Raw genomic sequence first — 12,910 nt, 5'->3', positions numbered from 1 at the left:
GGTACGTTTGCACACGACACCAGGGACCCGGGAGGTGTTGGGGATATGGAAATGAAGGAGCTGGGTGTGTGTGGGGGTGGGGAAGCAGGGTCCTTTAATAGAGCCCTGATGCCCCCCGTCGGCCTGGATCGGAGCCATCAAGACAATTCCCTAAGTGCCACCAAGACGCGACCGAGAGAGAAAAGGGTAATTATCAGAAATGGCTCCCAGAAATGCTTCTCCTGTTCTTAGGTCTTCCCTGGAAAGCCCGTCCCCAGCTCCATTTGTATTTTATTTAGGGACGGCGCCTGGCTAAGTGGCTGAGGCTGGCCTCCACCTGGCGATCCTCCTGCCTCAGCCTCCCCACTCGTCACTGGGATGACACATGTACGCCACCGCACCCCGCCAACTTCTTATTTTTAAATATTTTAATCCCCAGTGGGTCCAATCCAGAGCCCCCCGATATGGAGGCTGACCTTATCCGTACGTCGGAAGCCCTATGCCTCCTTCCCCCTCTGGCTGACTCTCCTCAACCATAAGCTGCGACTCCTCAGCTCTCTCTCTCGCTGGGGGTCTTAGGGGACACCGAGATGGCACATCCAACCTCTAAGACCATTCGTGTGTGTTAAGTGACTTGTGTTTGCACCAATACTTCTGGGCGGGGCTGGTCTCCATTTTACCAAGATGAAAACAGAGATCCAGAGAGGCCCAGGCTCATCCCAGGGGCGCAGGAGGCTGAGGCAGGAGGATCGCCAGGTGGAGGCCAGCCTCAGCCACTGAGCGAGGCCCTGAGCCACTCAGCGAGACCCTGTCTCTCAATAAGATAGAAAAAGGGCTGGGGACGGGGCTCAGGGGTGAAGCACCCCTGGGTTCCATCCCTGGGACCCACCAACAAATAAATTCAATGAATTCATGGAAGTGAAGTGGTTTCTGTGTCATTTCTCGGCTGGTGACTCCCCGAGGAGACGCCCTTGGGGACAAGGGTTGTGCCCTTTCCGCCCACACAGCCTCTGGGTCCCCACGGGGACACCCCCCCACGCACTGCTTAACCTCAGAGAGAAAAGGAGAAGACGAAGCCCCAGTTCAAGCCCATTTCACTTCTCCTGAGTCAGGGACAAGGGACAAGCCAAAGTTGAAACCGTGGTCACATGAGCTCCACTCGGAGTTGTTTGTGGAGGGGACAAAGGATATTTAAGGAAAGGGGAAATTTCGATATTTGCTCACAGCTGGGTCACGGGCAAAGATCCTCAGCCGGGCGCGGTGGGGGGCACAGGCCTGTCATCCCAGCGGCTCGGGAGGCTGAGGCAGGAGGACACAAGGTGGAGGCCAGCCTCAGCCACTGAGCGAGGCCCTCAGCCACTCAGGGAGACCCTGTCTCTAAATAAAATAGAAAAAGGGGCTGGGGACAAGGGGCTCAGGGGTGAAGCACCCTGGGTTCATTCCGTGGTTAAAAAAAAAAAAAAGAAGGTAAGATTCACTCTGTCACCAAGCCACCTCCGCGGCCTCCCACGGCCCAGATGGGCCTCCAAGGGTCTTCTCATGACAAGTTCTGAGAGTCGGGCTCTGAATGGAGGGTTGGCAGCACCTCAGTCAGTCACGGGGGGCCCCCACATGTTTGCACTGTGACTCAGAACAGCGGGGACCCGGGTGGCTTTGAATATATGTGTCACTATTGCTCCGAACCCAAAGTGACAGGTCTAGTTCCCCCGCTGCGGTCCCCAGAGAACGCATCCAAACTTCTGTTGTCCTCAAGGGGCCCCTGGACGTCACCTTGACGACTTCCTGGTGGCCAAGCCTTACCCGTGTGTCATTATTTACTTAATATCGTTCTATACTCTGTCAACTCGGGGCACCTCCCCCACTTAAGTCAATGTGCTTATCAGAGGTGACTTTTTTAAATCACTTTGGTTAATGGAAAAGCTCTCACTTTCCCCAAAGCGGGGAGAGTCACGGGCAGCGGCTGTCACCTGCCTACCCAACACCCAATGCCCAGATTTTCTTCAGATGGGCAACAACAGTCCCCAAGTCACCCGCTGCATCTCCCAGGCTCCCCAGCAGTCAGGTGTGGCCACGTGACCAAATCCACATCACGGAAATAGGGAAGGAGCGGATGGATGGATTTTTCCAGAAAAGGCTTCTGACATCGAAGTGGGGGGTCTCCTTTCTGAATCTCATAAGGATAAGTGTAAAAGGTGATGGCTGGAACGCCTGCAGCCATCTTGGGCCAAGAGGGAAATGTGGATGCGGCTCGGGAGGCTGAAACCCAGTCTGCCTGGTGCCCTGGGCTCCCTGCAGCGGCTGATGCAGCTTCGGATAATTCAGCCCACAGCCTCTCAGCCTCTCTGCATCGTTAACTTTGCAAGACCAAGTGCCAATCTCTCTAACAGCTTCTGTTGGTACGGGGAGTTGGGCGGGGGGGAGAACAGGGGAGTTACCCACAGTTTTCTTCTCTCTCTCTCTCTCTCTCTCTCTCTCTCTCTCTCTCTCTTTCCAAAGGCCTTTCAAAGTCAGAGAGATTTCACAGGGAAACAATGAGAGGAACAGTTGATTTATCACATCAATGACAAATGATCAGAGAGGGCTGGGGAGAGAATGTTATTCTAGAAACGAGGCAGAAAAGACAGGCGCTGCAAGTCGTAAATGTCACCCTGGCAGGAGAAGAGGAGCCAGAAGGTTCCTGGCAGCCGTTTCTAACCGTTTCCGCGGTTATGAATCACCTCTGGGTTCACCCCAGAGGCTGGGATATACAAGGTCAGTTGGACCTCGGCGCTCCATTATGCAGGGGTTGCTCCGGCTATCGCCGCCCATCTCCTTGGGCCGGTCCTTACCCCTCACCGGGGTCCCTGTGCCACTCACAAATGCCTAATCAATCTTTCAGCCTGGCACATAACAAACAGGAGCCAAGGGGCAGGTGCTGTGGCCCAAACCTGTCATCCAAGTGGCTCAGGAGGCCGAGGCAGGAGGATCGCAAGTTGGAAGTCAGCCTCAGAAGCTACTTTTTTTTTGGGGGGGGGGAGGGTGTCCTAGGGATTGCACCCTGGGGTGCTCCACCCCTGAGCCCCGTCCCCAGCCCCTTTTCATATTTTTATTTAGAGACAGGGTCTCGCTGAGTTGCTCAGGGCCTCGCTCGATAAGTGGCAGAGGCTGGCCTCCACCTTTCGATCCTCCTGCCTCAGCCTCCCGAGCCGCTGGGGTGACGGGCGTGCGCTCTCCTCTGCCAAATAAAGCCAGTGGCTCTACCTGACTGGGAAGCGACCTGCAGAACTGAAATTAAATCCAAGCTGCGGAGGCCTTGAGAAAGGGTGTCACCAGAGGGGGACACGGGTCACTTCTTATGTCCCAGCTGGTGGCCATTTGGAAATGGCCACAGAGGCTTCAGGAGGAAGCCTCGTGGGGCCAGCTGATGGCTCCTTTTTCCAGGGGGGACTCTGCTGGGCGCCGTTCTGCCCCGCTCTCCCCGGCTGGCCCTGGCAGTTGGCAGCACGGCCACCGTCTATTTTTAGCGCTCGGTGGGCTGGCGTGTCCTGGTCACATGCTGTTGGAGCTCCCACTTCAGAGAGGCTCTGGCTGGCAAAACAGACTCCTCCCCGCAGCCACCGCCAGGCTTCAGCAGGAGCCCCGCGTGGACATGTGGCATCTGCAAGGGACGTGGGTACAAGAAGCCAGCACACACCCTACTTCTTCCTTTTTTGGGGGGGCGGGGTGCTGGGGATGGAACCCAGGGGGTTGCTTAACCCCTGAGCCCCGTCCCCAGCCCTTTTTCTATTTTATTTTAGAGACAGGGTCTCCGTGAGCTGCTCAGGGCCTCGCTCAGTGGCTGAGGCTGGCCTCCATTTCCATCCTCCTGCCTCAGCCTCCAGAGCCGCTGGGATGACAGGCGTGCGCCCACCACGCCCCGCTATGTCATTCCTTTTTATATTCATTTTTTTTAACAATTAAAAAAAAAAAAGAATTCCGTTCCTGACGGGCAAAACGTCCAAAAAACCCATTTGGAGCTGAACTTTTACATCGAGGTTCCCAACCCTGACTCGTTCCTTCTCTGTTCCGCCGTGAAAACCCCCAGGACGATACTCCTCAATCCACGTTTCTTGAAGGAACAATGAACAGATTCCTTGAGAAATGAGAGCCCTGGGGGGGGATTTCTGTCCCCATAAAACAGAAAAAAAGGATCCCCCAAGACATTCTGAAGCTACCCATTTGCATTCCTGAAACAAATAAAATGAGAGACGTGTACAGTAGGGTCACAGAATGAAGAGTTCCAAGAATTTCCGGTGTGTGTCATGGGCAGGTCACTGAGATGTGGCCGGAGTGGGCAATAGTGATAAGTAGCTGTTAAATATACTGCATCGGTCAGCTCTCCCGGACTGTGACACAACGGATGAGAAAAACCAACTTATAAAGAGGAAAGGTTCATTTGGCCTTGCCGTCCGTGGCTGGGGGCGGATCCTTTTGTTTGGGGACTGTGACCAAGTCCCAAAGGTCACCTCCTAGTGGGGAGTATGTAGTGGAGGAAAGCTACTCACTTCATGGCCAGGACAAGAGAGAGAGGAAGAGAAGAAGTACCCCATAATTTCCTTTGAGGGCATGACCTCAATGACCTAAAATCTCCCATTAGGCCCCGCCCCTTAAAGGAGATATCCCCTTCCAATAGTAACCAAACCAAGGACCCAGTTTCTAATCCACGGGCCTTGGAAGAACATTCTAGATCCAAACTAGAACAAATCCATAGAGGGGATTGAACCCGGGGGGACTTGACAACGACCACATCCTCAGCCTGTTTGTTTTTAATATTTGATTCAGAGACAGGCTGTTGCTGAGTGGCTGAGGGCCTCACTAAGTGGCTGAGGCTGGCCTCCACCTTGCCATCCTCCTGCCTCGGCCTCCTGAGGTGCTGGGAGGACAGACGTGTACTTTGCTCTCGACTCCACAGTCACTCAGTAAAGGACTGTTTCCCAGCCGCAGCCTCCACTCAGACCCTCTCTTCCGCCTTTGGCAACTTCCCAAAAGAAAAGCCATGTCCTTCCCCACTGAGTGCCCAAGGTCACTCTGCTATAAAATAAAATAATTAAAAAAAATTGGTGGGGAAGAAGAGGAGGAGGGTAAAGGGGAAGGGGACAGCACACGGCAGGGCATGGGACCCACGGCGCATTCCATTCCACTAGACCTGTCTCAAGCTCACGGCCACCCAAGCCCAGAGGTGGCCCGGTGAGTGGAACCCTTGGAGGGCCACTCACTCTGTGTCTCTCCCATAGTGATGAAGCCAAAAAAAAAAATAAAAAAGAATTGTCAACACATTTTTTCAAACATTTCCCACAAAAACACATTCCTGGTAAAACGGGTGGCCGTCTATTTTGGAACCGCATCCCTCCAGGGACCTGGACTCAAATCTGTCCCCCTGCAGCGCAGCGTCGCTCCCGTCCCCGAACCTTGTAAATATTCTTTCTCCCTCCGCGTGGGACCCGGGCCTCGGGGACATGGCACCTCGGGGCGCCCCCGGACAGACCTGGCCCTGCCACCTCCCTGCCCCTGAGTTACAGAGAAAGAACAGACCACGCACACTCACACTCACACACTCACACACTCATGCACACACTCACACAATCACACTCACACGCTCACACTCACTCACACACTCATGCACACACTCACACACACATTCACATGCTCACACTCACATGCACTCACACTCTCATGCACACACACTCACACACACCACACATTCATGCACACCCCCCACACACACATACACATACACACTCACACACAGTCATGCACATACTCACACACTCATGCACACAATCACACACACACTCACACACTCACATGCACTCACACTCACACACTCATACACACAATCACACACATTCACACACTCACACTCACATGCACTCACACACTCATGCACAAACTCACACGCACTCACACTCACAACTCATGCACACAATCACACACATTCACACACTCACACTCACATGCACTCATACTCACGCATTCACACACTCGTGCACACACTCACACCACACACTCACGCACACACACCCACACACGCATACTCATACACACTCACACTCACACAGTCATGCACACATTCACACATGCACTCTCACACATGCACTCATGCACACTTACACACTCACACACTCATGCACACACACCCACACACTCTCACACATACACTCACTCTCACACACGCTCACATTCATACATGCACACACACTCATACTCACACACTTACACACACTCACACTCATGTACACACTCACTCGTTCTCACACACACAATCATGCATGCACACATTCACACACACATTCATACTCACATGCACTTACACGCAGTCACATTCATGCACACACTCACACTCATGCATGCACACACACATTCACACTCATACACACACTCACTACACTCACACGCACTCACGCACTCACACTCTCAGACGCACTCACATGCACTCACACACTCATACACAGGCACACTCACACACCACATTACTCACATTCACACACACACACACTCAGACTCATACATGTGCACACTCACACATTACACTCACACACACTCACATTACTCACACACACTCTCAGATTTGCACACATCTCACACACGCTCACACACACACACAGAGACACACACACACCTCTCTTTAGCACTTCCCCTCAGATATCTGCACACAGTCAGCTCACTGACGGTGGAGGAGGGCGCCTTTATACTTGGTAAATAAAGGGAACGCTCTGTGGCCTCCGCAAGTGAACTTTTAATTTATTTATTTTATTTAATTCTTGGTACCTGAAACTGAACCCAGGGACGCTCCACCCCTGAGCCCCGTCCCCAGCCCTTTTTCTATTCTATTTAGAGACAGGGTCTCCCTGAGCTGCTTAGGGTCTTGCTAAATGGCTGAGGTCAGCCTCCACCTTGCGATCCTCCTGCCTCAGCCTCCCAAGCCGCTGGAATGACAGGCGTGAGCTCCTGCACCCGGCAGCTAGTGTATGTTTATGAGTTTCTTTTTTGGTTTCCTTTGATTCTCCGTGGTGCTGGGGATGGAGCCCATGCTGAGCAGGTGCCCTGCCACTGAGCTACACCCCCAGCAGCAAATCTATTTTAAAACCTGCCATGTGGGGCAGACAGGCGGATTCTTCCGGGAAGGGGATATTTTGGGCCAAAACGGCTGCTGGGCGGGGCTTTCATGGCCGAGTCTGGGATTCAGCCTCTGAGGCTCTGCCCTGGGTAGGACCCGCAGGCCCTCCCTCCCGTCTCTCCCGTCACCCCGGCCCGTCTGCATGCATGGCAGACCAGGGGTTTCCAGTGAGTCACCGTGAGCAGCTGGAAGGCCCCGCGGACGTGGGCACATCACCCCGGTTTCCCCTGGGCTATATTTAGAGCCTCACAGGAACCCCAAAACTGTTGGCCTTCACACCCCTGCAGAGGTGGACCGCCCTCCTCCACTTGGGCCTCCCCGCCTCTCTCCCCCACCAGGTCCTGCTGGGATCCCCTCTTCAGACACGGCCCCCCCAGAGGACCCCGGTGGCCTTCTCCATATAAGAGAGTCCCAGGGAGCACGGTGATAGATGCCTGTCATCTAGAGGCTCCGGAGGCTGAGGCAGGAGGATCGCCAGGTGGAGGCCAGCCTGCGCCACTCAGCGAGGCCCTGTCTCTAAATAAAATATAAACAAGGGCTGGGGATGGGGCTTATCAAGCGCCGCTGCGTGCACCCCAGTTCCCTGAGCATACTGAGAAACCGCCTGACCCCCCACAAACCTGGTGCTTTAAGACGATACACTTGAGCCACGAGGTCCTGCCATTAGACTCAGCCTCCGATTTACAGACATCAGTGTTACAAATCGTGTTCATTGAACCCAGGGGCGCTTCACCCCCGGAGCCCCGTCCCCAGCCCTTTTTATGTTTTATTTAGAGACAGGGTGTCTGCTCAGTGGCTGAGGCTGGCCTCTACTTTGCGATCCTCCTGCCTCAGCCTCCGGAGTTCCTGGGATCACTTGTTTAATGTCTTTCTTGGGGCAAGTTCTCGGGGTGCTGGTCACACCTATTTCTGGGCTCACACGACGACGCATCCTCAACTTGGAAACGGTCACATCATGCAGAAAGAACACGGACGGACGGCGGTGGGACTGACGAGGCCCGGCCAGCCTCCCCTGCCCCACCCGATCACTCACCGTGGTCATGCGCAAACACCAGTATGTCCAGCCCCATCAGCATCTGAGCTAGCTCGTCATAGCGGCCACAGTGTTCCCCGGCGCCATGGACACAAACACAAGGGCCCTAAGGAGGGAAGAAGGAACTCTGTTAGCAAAGTCCGAGAGACCCCCACCCCCACCCCCGTGGCTCCTAGAGTCACAACGAATCAGGACCAAACCCTGGGGGGCTGGGGGGCTGGGGGCTCTGTGGCAGAGCGCTGGGCCTGGCACATGGGGGGGAAAAAGCTGGACTTTGAGCCCAGGATGTTGGTGCCCACCTGTCATCCCAGTGGGGAGGCTGAGGCAGGAGGATCGCAAGAGGGAGGCCAGCCTCGGCAACTTAGGGAGGCCCTATGCGACTCAGTGAGACCCTGTCTCTAAATAAAATCTATTAAAATGGGGGTGGGGGGGTGCTGGGGATGTGGTTCATGTGGATGTCACTTGTGCTGATTCATAGCTCCGTGCCAGGTAGAGGGCGGGCACGTGGCAGGCTCCCATGGGGCTGGTTCCCCCCCTCCCCTGGGGGGGGCAATTTTCGTTCTTAAATCTCCAATTTTCAAGATTCGGATTCTTAGCAGAAAATCCTTGGGGACCTCGAGTTCCCTTTAGGCAGAGAGAATCCAAGATGCTGGCTGCCAGCTGTCAGGGGTGACGTTGGGGGCGGGGAGCCGGAGATGGATAATCACAGCTGCTATTTCAGAGAGCCTCTGACTACCTGTCAGTTCCTTTGTTAATGCCACCTAGCAGGTTTTGAATCCTCCCCGTCGCCGTCGCTGAATGCTTTCTCTTCTTTACAGAGGAGAGCAAAATTCAGAGACGTCAAGTCCACCCACCCGGGTCACACAGCACATTGGTTAAAAAAACGTATCTCAGAATATCTCCCCACCTGGATATGCTTTCAGGTCTAGGGTGGGCTCAGAACCCAGACCTCGTCTCAGAGAGGCCTCCTCATCTTCAGTTCTGTGAAGGGAGGAGCCTGGAAGTGCCTAGCAGGAGCCAGGTGCTGGGTGTGTGGAGTTGCATAACCAACTGGCTCAGAATCCTGTGTCCTTTCTACCATACCTTTTGGCCAAGTTGTATGAACTGGTATTTTATCTTGTTTCTAAATCACTTTTAGCATCTGTCTCCCCCCTGTTCTTTCTTTCCCGAAAGTTGCTGAGGCTGGCTGGCCTCCAACTGGAGATCCTCCTGTCTCAGCCTCCTGAGTCGCTGGGAGGACAGGTGTGCGTCACTGCGCCCGGCTACTTCTCTCGATTTTGCTCTCAATAAATGCTTCATACCCTCTCCACTATTCCATGGATTGTCCCACCATCCATGCTTGATCGGACATCAGGGTGGGCAGATCACACCTGCCCCTCTGGATGTTTCTGGGGCCAGCCCTCCACAGGGCTGGAACCTCTAACCAGTCACTATTTCCATATTTAAGGGGCTGAGCTTCAGGAAGGGATGGTTCAAGCACTCCAACATCCTTTTGGGAACGCAGCAGCTGCTGGATTAACTCATGCTACAGTTTAACTGCAGAACGGTCAAAGGATGAGGCCAGATCTTGTCATAAATTTGCTGCTCACCGCAGTCAGGGGCCATGGGGCAGGAGGGAGCTTCGGGGTTGCATTTAGGGCCCCAAGAAATGGCACCAGACACGTCACCAAGCCTGACACTGCCTGCCCACAGAATCCACTCCGCACTCAAGCAGGTGGGGAAACCCTTGGGGGTCTTTCTCTGCAGCCACCCTTTCTACTCCCTGGAACGCAATGGCAGCCAGAAGGCAGCCCCAGGAGAACTTGACAGCCACTCTGGAGCCACTGAGCTCCCTGGGGGACATGCAGGGGGGACCATGGGCTCTACCTATAGAGGCGTGGAGCTTTGGGGAGCTCGCTGACAGACCTGGCTGCCCCACTGCTGGTTGCCCCAAATATGGCTTTGCCTTGTCTCGGCACAAGCGGGCTCTGCGGCAGCACCTGCAGGCTCCGCCTCCTGCTGCCACGCCCAGCTACTCCAGCCCCGCCTCCTGCTGCCACGCCCTGTTATTCCAGCCCCGCCTCCTGCTGCCACGCCCAGCTACTCCAGCCCCGCCTCCTGCTGCCACGCCCTGTTATTCCAGCCCCGCCTCCCGCTGCCACGCCCTGCTACTCTAGCCCCGCCTCCCACTGCCACACCCTACTACTCTAGCCCCGCCTCTGCCACGCCCTACTACTCCAGCCCTGCCTCTGCCACGCCCTACTACCTCAGCCCCGCCTCCCACTGCCCCACCCTGCTTACAGCCCCGCCTCCCACTGCCACGCCCTGCTATTATAGCCCCGCCTCCCACTGCCACGCCCTGCTACTCTAGCCCCGCCTCCCACTGCCATGCCCTGCTATTCTAGCCCCGCCTCCCGCTGCCACGCCCTATTCCAGCCCCACCTCCCACTGCCACTCCTTGCTATTATAGCCCCGCCTCTGCCACCCCTGCTACTCTAGCCCCGCCTCCCACTGCCCCACCCTGCTATTACAGCCCCGCCTCCCACTGCCACGCCCTGCTACCCAGCCCCGCCTCTAGCCCTCAGTGCGCATGCTCAGACCCAGGCCAGCCCCTCTGCTCCTTCTTGTCTTAAATCCTCTGCTGCGCCTGGTGGTTTTTCCTTAGCCCCCTGGATTCAGATCTTGCCTGCACTCCGGGTTCTGATCCATCCATCTCCCCTCCCACCACCATGTCCTTGTTTCCCTGGACCGGAGTCTGCTTTGCAGATTCTGTCTGGCAAAGTGGAATCAAATCACGTTACCCTTCTGCTCTGAAGCCTCCTGGGACTTCCCAGAGGAGCTGCACCAAACCTGGCCGCCTGGAAATCCTCCATCGCCTCCCTCCCTTCCCCCTCGTCCCTGCTCACGAGCTCCCCAGCCTCCTCTCCGGCGCCTAGATATGCCAACCAGGGATGTGCTGCTAAATGCTTAACAACTGGGGGTGGCGGGGGTCCCCGTGTGTTTGCCAGACCGCTGTGTCAGTGCCCCCACCAGGGCTCTGGTTTGGAGCTATTAATGAGATGTCACCAAGAAGAGGTGTGCAGGATCTGCCACCGTGAGCAGGTTGGAGCCGGCTGGAGCTTGCTGCTGGCGAGCCTCTCTGCACCCGCTGAGGCTTTGCCACCCTCTGCCCGCACCCCCATCTGCACCCCCATCTTGGCATTCCAGCTCGTCCCTCCCCCTGCGGGTGTCTTGGCCAGGATTTTTTTTTTTTTTTTTGGTGCCAGGGATGGAACCCAGGGGTGCTTCACCACGGAGCCGCGTCCCCAGCCCTTTTCCCATTTTATTTAGAGACAGGGTCTCGCTGAGTGGCTCAGGGCCTGGCTCAGTGGCTGAGGCTGGCCTCCACCTTGCGATCCTCCTGCCTCAGCCTCCCCAGCTGCAGGGATGAACAGGCGTGCGCCATCATGCCCATCTCAGCCAGGGCTTTCCTGACCACTTAAGTTATTTCTGCAGTCACAAGTTTTTGATGGATTGTTTGGGCTTCTCCCTGTTTCCCCTCAGGGGCAGAGATCTTGCCTGTCCTGTTTACTGCTGTGTCCCCAAGGCTGAAGGAGAACTGAGCAGAGGAGCCCTCCACCAGGCCCAGGGATGAGTGTCCATTGAGGGTCCCCCCAGGCTTGAAAGGCAGGCTCAGAGGCTGGAAGCTTCCAGAAGCCAGCCTGTTTGCAGAGTCCAGCTGCTTTCTGGTATTTCCAGCAGCTTCTCCTGTCCCCGGGAGGTCGCCACTTGCTCCCCTCCCCCCCAACACCTGCTGTGGGTGGAGCCTCCATCACCCGGCTCTCCCTCCGGCTGCCTCCAGCCCCAGGGCTCCTGGTCATTGACAAGGGACAGCCCCCTCCAGCTCTGGGCTTTCTGGTGGAATGCCCACATTCACCCCTGGCTGTTGGTCACCGCTTGGAAATGTCCCCTAACAGGGGACATCTTCTTTTTTGCAGATGAGCCATCGTGACTGTGCACTAAGAAACCCAGATGTGCGGGTCCCCAGGAGCGAAACCAGAGCGACCTGTTCTGATCGTCTGCCCAAACCGCACGTGACCCGCCCCGGGGGCAAGTCCCTTGCCACCTCGCCGAGCTTGTCCCCCTTCCCCCCAGCACAGGGTTTGTTTCTCTGTCCCAGAGGCTGGAATGCAGAAGCTGGTGACCTGGGGTGACTTCATCTTGGGGGGTGGGGGACTCTCCAGGATTCTGTGGCAGAATGCAAACCAGGAGACAATGGACGGACATGAGGGGGGGGGGGGCTGAGCAGGTGCCTGGGGGAAAAAATGGTCCCTGATCTCTCTTAGGGGTGAGGTGACCTCAGCCAACAGCAGCAAGAAACCTCGATGCCCACAGCAGCAAAAAAAAAAATCAGGTTGCAGAAGAGGCTGAGATTTTTTTTTTCTTGGAACTTCTGCACCCAAGGGGGGAGGGGGAGGGGGGAGGGGCGAGGCCCAGCCTCACAGGAGGGAGGGAGGCCCAGCCCCAGAAGCAGATGGCCTGCTTGGCTCCCAGCCCTGGGAGGTGGAGCCGCTGCCGATAAAGCACATTTGGAGCCCTGAGATGAATAAGCTGCAGAACTTTTCAGAGTGGATAAACCAGGGCTGCTTCATCCATGCTCCACCCTGACCATCAGGCTCTTCTTCCCTCATCCCAAAAAAAAAAAAAAAAAAAAAAATCAACTGTCTTTTTTTTTTTTTTTTTTTTTGTGGCACTGGGGATCAAACCCAGGGGTGCTTAACCACGGGAGCCCCATCCCAGCCCTT

At 55.7% G+C, this 12,910-nt stretch overlaps 1 protein-coding gene across 1 annotated transcript in view; it reads right to left on the bottom strand.

Moving 5' to 3' along the window:
* Positions 1 to 12,910, bottom strand: part of Mgll (monoglyceride lipase) — a 54,536-nt gene that overhangs the window by 24,578 nt on the left and 17,048 nt on the right. The window contains 2 exon segments of the mRNA XM_077793431.1: positions 8,148 to 8,237; positions 8,240 to 8,253. Of these exon segments, the coding sequence (XP_077649557.1) occupies positions 8,148 to 8,237; positions 8,240 to 8,253 (104 nt within the window).

The sequence above is a fragment of the Urocitellus parryii genome, chromosome 16 (assembly GCF_045843805.1).
Source record: "Urocitellus parryii isolate mUroPar1 chromosome 16, mUroPar1.hap1, whole genome shotgun sequence".
NCBI lineage: Eukaryota > Metazoa > Chordata > Mammalia > Rodentia > Sciuridae > Urocitellus > Urocitellus parryii.
The sequence above is the reverse complement of the archived record's forward strand: the minus strand, read 5'-3'. Positions and strand labels throughout refer to the sequence as shown.